This window comes from Coregonus lavaretus (genome assembly GCF_964263955.1).
Source record: "Coregonus lavaretus genome assembly, chromosome: 6".
NCBI lineage: Eukaryota > Metazoa > Chordata > Actinopteri > Salmoniformes > Salmonidae > Coregonus > Coregonus lavaretus.
In genome coordinates, this window is record NC_139993.1 from 31,237,476 (window position 1) to 31,244,554 (window position 7,079).

At 41.7% G+C, this 7,079-nt stretch overlaps 1 protein-coding gene across 1 annotated transcript; it reads left to right on the top strand.

Annotated features, from left to right (window-relative positions):
• Nucleotides 1-379: 379 nt before the first annotated feature.
• Nucleotides 380-6,671, top strand: LOC311131014 (uncharacterized protein; the record flags this gene model as incomplete). Its single annotated transcript, XM_084163844.1, has 13 exons — nt 380-977; nt 1,339-1,435; nt 1,586-1,683; nt 1,931-1,965; nt 2,116-2,141; nt 2,598-2,733; nt 3,004-3,166; nt 3,319-3,484; nt 4,146-4,209; nt 4,376-4,538; nt 4,778-4,811; nt 4,962-5,002; nt 6,664-6,671. The coding sequence occupies 13 exons, from the start codon at nt 380-382 to the stop codon at nt 6,669-6,671; spliced, it is 1,629 nt and encodes a 542-aa protein (XP_084019970.1).
• Nucleotides 6,672-7,079: the final 408 nt, after the last annotated feature.

Sequence of the window (7,079 nt, forward strand, 5' to 3'; positions counted from 1 at the left end):
CTCCCAATTTTTTCAGCGGTAACATTGATCATACAAGTGCATTGTCTGTGACAATCTGACCTACACTTGATAGCCGTACCATGCCCTCCATCTCAGAACATCTGCCCTTACTGGTTCTATGGTAGTTTGGCTTGTATGTGACATGTGGTATGGTTGCACCTAACATGTTAAATGTCAGGAGCCCTGTAGTGTTTTGATGTACAGTATGCATTCCCTCATTTGAATGATTATTTGGCATGGGGTGGTTGCTCTGTTTTTGTTATTCTGCAAACTTCCTGCTTACTAACTAAGCAGCCCCATTCTCACCTTGCTAAATCTGTGTCAGGGGGAGAGTGTGGATGTTCGTGCATTGAAGGCCAGGTTCCATGCCAAGGCTGACATGGCAAGTAGTCGAGACAGCACTTCTCCAAAATCTCCACTGCAAGGATTTGGGAGAGGAGGCTCGTGGTTGGCAGACGTCGGTGTTACAGCAAACGGAGGGGTCCGAAATAAACTCATGCCTATGGTTCCCACACCACCAGTTCCTGGATCAAGCTCCTCCCCGGACCTTCAGAGGCTACCACCACAACATGTAAGGGCTGAACTGGAGGGCATGTCCACCAGCCCCAAGCCTCATGGTGTCTTCCCCCACCTTCCACCATCACATCGCCCCCACATCGCCGCCAAGGAGCTGCCCCGACCAGCACCCCCACCCACAGACACAGACCGACAAGGCAGGGTGAGAGTCACTGGGGAGCTCCTGCAGAACATGATGCTGAAGCATAAGGGAGTACACCCCAACCCTACCAAGCCGGTGCCCCCCTTCCTGCCCAGACAGAGAAATCTGACAGAGGTGACACCCCTGAGAAGGGCCCTGCCCCCTGAGGGCCCCAGACCCATAAAGCCCAGACGGCCCCCCCACATCAACCTGCAGGCCCATCAGAGAAACACCAGGGCACCACACCTCGCAGGGCGACCAGGGTTAAGGAAGACTGACGGTAAGCAACTTGATTTCCTTTGAAAAAGCACCCCCTCCATTACAAGTCTAAAAGGGAAAACTGACTGAACACATGTATGGACTTACTGTAAGCACCATAGTAACACAGGAAAGTTATCTGTTAATTTACAACCTGTCAAGGTCAAATATGCTGTGTGCCTTATCTGGTTACCAGTTAAAACCTCTACATATCTCTTTCTAAAACTTTTTTTTTTCTTATCTTCTGTAAGAAATGAATCATCAAAAGAAATGCTCAGACTGCTGCTGCTGGTGCAGAACACTGCCCTGTAATAAATCTGTTAATACTGAATTAATTGCAGACCTACTGTAGACCTACAGTACAGGTTGTTTCTTCTCCTCAGGTGGCAGTAGTCAGTCTCTCCCAGGGCTAGTCAGTCCCTCTCACCCCCCAAGACTTCCAACCAAGCCCAGCAGCCTACCTCGGCAGTGTATCACAGTGTGAGTGTGCTCACTTGAAATGCTAAGTGTTGAGTGTTAAAGTGAAAGTATGAACCAAGATTGGGACATCATTGTTATATTTTTGCATCTTTTAATTACTCGGTAGGCAAATTTCTGTATTATTCCCTCTGATTCCTGTTGTCTCCTTAGACATTTCGAGGATGACCAGGGGGAATATGATGACGTAGGCCTAGATGTGAAACCACCTCCTCCACCCCCAAATCACCCAGGGAGCTGGGACAAGAGTGGTATGTCTGAAAATACCTGCTATTTAACCATGAACACATGCAAGAGATTCACTAGCTATTGTGAATTTAGTGCTGAATCATGATGACTCTGAAATCTTGAGTTGACGTGAATGTATGATTTATGTGAAAGCTTGAATTATATACACATACTGTACCTCAATCCATCATTCCATAATGCATGTATTTTACATGTTTATCACTTGTTCATGCATGTCATCAATTGTCTTTTCTGCTATTTCACACACAGACTGGAATGACAATAGTTCTTCACAAGTAGATGAGGTAAGAACATTCTGTGAGAAGATTCTATGTTTACCATCAGTGAGCATTGATGCAGAACACTGCTTCTGAATTACTTCTGAAATACTGTTCTTGAAAAACATGCTTTTCATGACATTTACCTTGAATCTATATTTTTATTCCTGGCTGCAGGGGGGCGATGGAAGTGATGTCTATAAGTAAGTATAGGATAGCAATACAACTTGGATCCCCTGCCTACATACTGTATTTTGAGTTCAAATATCTTGGGTTTATGCTTGTCTGACAAGTAGACATCGCAATGCCTGTCATAGCATACAGTGGGGAGAACACATAAAATGCAAATTCATTACTTTAAAATCATACAATGTGATTTTCTGGATTTTTGTTTTAGATTCCGTCTCTCACAGTTGAAGTGTACCTATGATAAAAAATTACAGACCTCTACATGCTTTGTAAGTAGGAAAACCTGCAAAATCGGCAGTGTATCAAATACTTGTTCTCCCCACTGTACTTGTAACAACCCATATCACAAGGCTAATGGAAAACATTTGAATAGTCACATATCTGTTATAATATGTTTATATGGGCGTAATAGCTTTCCACTGCAAATAGTATTACTGACCACTCATGTCTCTTGTCTTTTGAAATCTCAGAGGCAATGAACAGGAGGTGAAAAACACAAGTTCTGATAAGAAGAAACAGAAAGAGTTGAGGTGGCAGCAAGAGCAGGAGAGGAGAAAACAAAATGAAAGACTGGAAAGGGACAACAAATACAGAAATACATTTAAGGTGATACACTACATTTCCATGCGCTAACCACTCACGAGTCCAGAAATCCCCCCAAACAGTAACCTGTTTGTCATAACTCACTTGCTACACTTTTGAATATGCTCTTTTGGAAAACACCTGTTATTATGAGTATTTTGTGTATGGTGTTTTGCTTAATATGGAAATACAGTAATGTAATCTCATATGCAAAACAGAGATCTCATTCATCTCTGTAGGCTAGAAACACCACTTTACAACCCTCTGTATGTATTTATTTGTACCCTTCCACAGCTGGGGACTGGGGACATAGAGGTCCTTCACATGGCCAGGGTTCGACACGACTGGCAGGGGGGCAAGCACGATCTAAGTGTTCAGCAGGGAAACAGATTGGAGATCATACGGGTTAAGAACAACCCCGGCGGCAGGTGGCTAGCCCGCACACTGACTGGCACCTGTGAGTAAAACACTGTTTAGTTCCATAGAACTAAACAGCCCATATTTGTTCCATATTTTATAGTAGTTCGATATTTGCTGTGACAATGCTGAAAACCACCCATTTTGTGTACCTAAAGCACCTAAAGCCAGTAATGAAGTGTTGCTTTGCAGATGGCTACATCATTAACACGTGTGTGGATGTGGATTATGAGGACGTGAAACGTAAACTCAAACTGTCCACAGCGCCTGACCCCTCACTGCCACCACCACCACCTCCCGTCCCTTTTGATGACAATGACATCTATTGTGACGTTGACTCCTCAGAAAACATTAACAGGTAGCTCTCCCACGCACAAATACGCAAATACTCTCTCTCTCTCTCTCTCTCTCTCTCTCTCTCTCTCTCTCTCTCTCTCTCTCTCTCTCTCTCTCTCTCTCTCTCTCTCTCTCTCTCTCTCTCTCTCTCTCTCTCTCTCTCTCTCTCTCTCTCTCTCTCTCTCTCTCTCTCTCTCTCTCTCTCTCTCTCTCTCTCTCTCTCTCTCTCTCTCTCTCTCTCTCTCTCTCTCTCTCTCTCTCTCTCTCTCTCTCTCTCTCTCCTCTCTCTCTCTCTCTCTCTCTCTCTCTCTCTCTCTCGCACAGATGACTATGATGATCCACCTCTTGTAATTAGGTATTTGGCATTTGAATTTAACAGAAAAATATATATACTTTTCAGATACACAGGAGGGTTAGTCAATGCCTTTCTCCGTCTGTGGTTTTTCTTGATGTGGTGTTGCTTTGATAGCTTGCCACATTTGGCCTGTATGTTTACTTCAAACATGAAAATGAAAGTTTGTATACAGTTTAGCTTGTCTGTCTGTTGCATGCATTGCACTGAATATAAATAAAGTAGTTGCTAATGGCTACAAATAAGAAATAATAAATACATTTAGCTACTGAAAGAGGACAAAAACTACTTTTTGTGATCACACAGAAGGATGTTCGTCTTTATGTTCCAGTCTAGATCCAATAATGAGAAAGACGCTGGAGAAAAACGAAAAGGAGTTTAGAAAAAAGTTTAAGGTAAATCTTTTGCTCTTCTTGCATATCTTCAAGAAACTGTTGAAAATGGCCTTTACCGCAATTCATGTGCACACTGAAAAGCTTGATCACTCACTATTAGCCTACTCAATGATTACCAAGTCATATGAAAAAAGAAGTAAACATAACTTTTATTTTGTTCTGTCAGTTTGAGGGACCGATTTTCGTGTTACACAGCATGATGGTTGACCCGAACGCAAGCATCAAGAAGGCAGGAGGGATGGATCTAGCTGTGGTTCAAGGAGAGATCCTGGAGGTCATTCAAGTCACCAGTGACAACAAAGCCCTGTGTCGCAACAAGCAGGGGAAATGTATGCGAATACGTCACCTTCTTGTGACAAGTCTGTAAAAGTCTGTTTTATATCTGATTAGGCTACTGGGCAATGTATGTTTGTAGTACAGCCAAAGATACTGGTAACTAACTAAAAAGTTTCCCCTTTTGTCTGTGGTACAGCCTAATCAATAAGAGATTCCAGAAAATGACCTGTTTTGATACATTTTGTTAGCATGCCATTCTTTTAATTGTTGATTCATTTTCTTTCTCTCACAGATGGATATGTGCCCAGGGTTCTTCTTCTTCAGGTGTAGGTTTCTTATATATATATATTTATTCAACACAATTATTGATAGAATATGAATCCAGAATCCCTGGTATTCAGTCACAGGTATCATGTTTTGCTGTCGACAACTGTCATAATACTCTGGTTAATACGGTTTTCAATATTCCTTTTCAGGGAAGGGGACGATGTTTATGACGATGTCGATCATATCAACAGTATGTTATTTTGAGTGAATCATGCTGTAAATAAGTGTATATTTGAAGTCTAAAGTGATATGAGTTCATGTAATATACACTGAATATACCAAACATTAGGAATACCTTCCTAATATCGAGTTGCACCCCCCCCCCCCCCCCGTCTTCAGAACAGCCTGAATTAGTCAGGGCATCGACAAGGTGTCAAAAGCATTCCACAGGGATGTTGGCCCATGTTGACTCCAATGCTTCCCACAGTTGTGTCAAGTTGGCTGGATGTCCTTTTGGTAGTGGACCATTCTTGATACACACGGGAAACTGTTGAGCGTGAAAAACCCAGCAGTGTTGCAGTTCTTGACACAAACCGGTGCGCCTGGCACCTACTACCATACCCTGTTCAAAGGCACTTAAATGTTTTGTCTTGCTGTGCCAGAGCCTGGGGAGAGGCCACGGACCAGAGCTAAGTGGGTCTCAGGGTACAGAGACTTAGTGAGGCAGAGTAAACGGTTCAAACTTAGGTTTTATTTCATAATTGACCAACAGAAATGCTTACAAATAAGACAATTTAAGTATAACTTCACATAACAAAGGTTAGCTTAAACTGAGAGTCTTTCAGCCCCAACATGTCTGCTTCTGTCGCCAGCCCTCTCCCTCAAATGGGAGCAGCAGCAGCCTAATCAACTGTTGGGGCTGATTGTCCAGCCAATCACACACTTGATTGACTTATTACCCTCAGCTGGTCTCCATTAGCCTCGCAACAGGGAAGGTGCCGGAAAGCTGCTGGAAGGGCGCGGCAAGAGGGCTTGCCTCCTCCAGCGCCACATTTGCCCATTCACCTTCTGAATTGCACACATACACAATCCATGTCTCAATTGTCTCAAGGCTTAAAAATCCTTATTTAACCTGTCTCCTCGCCTTCATCTACACTAATTGAAGTGGATTTAACAAGTGACATCAATAAGGGATCATAGCTGTCACCTGGTCAGTCTATGTCATGTTCTTAATGTTTTGTACACTCAGTGTATTTACATAAAAGTTGGACTTCTAAGGATTGCAGTGTGATTTTGATCCACATTTCTGAGTTGATTCATCATATCATCTTCAATAATTGTAACAAGTCTTCAATAAGCCTCCAAACACATAATATAATAGTATGAAAAAAAAAAAAATTATGCACTCACTAACTGTAAGTCGCTCTGGATAGGAGCGTCTGTTAAATGACTAAAATGTAAAATGTAAATAATATGTCATTATAAGTTATAACAAGCCCAAGAGTTTACAGTGCACTGAGGAAATTTACATGACCGACATATAAAACGAAAGACTGGCAAATTATGTCTATATAATACAAACTTTTAAAATATATTTACATTTACGATAATCTTTTTAAAAGAACAGAGAGGCTTGCTTTACAACAACGGCAATTAATTACATTAGGATAAATATTTTAACCATTTGAATATGCATAACCTCCTTCATAGCGTTATACCTAATAGGAGATAGAGAGCATGTCTGAGGGGAGTGAAGGGTGCTACGCAGGAAGTATTACTGTAAGTCAAGCTAGTGGATAGACTACAACGTCATTGTCCTGGCCGGCTGACTTCCTAGAAATGTTTTGTATACTTAGTAGGAAAAGCATAAGGAGTTTTAACCCCTTTCTTGACCTCCTCTCCTCCTTACAGATATTTAGGACAATGACAATGTCTATAATGACACAATCCACTGATGCCCTGTTCCTTTCCTGACCAATGTGGATCACCAATACTGGACTAACAGTAATGCGTCTTCCATGGAAACACACACACACCTCCTAAGAATTAAAATAACAATCGTGGCATGATTGTTGTTTGCTCCAATTTGAGAACTATATACTATGCTTTGTTCATATGGCTGGGCTTCTTGAGAGGATTTTGATAAATACATACTTTTTTGTCAATATTTATTGTGTGTTATCATGTGTTATTACATCTTTATGAGTGTTGAGTTGGAAAAATGATTCTGACAAGAATTGATTTCTGACGAAAGTGTATTTTATTGTTAAGCTGCAGAAGGCTCATGGAAATGAATCTTAAACACTTTATAATAACTTTTATGGATA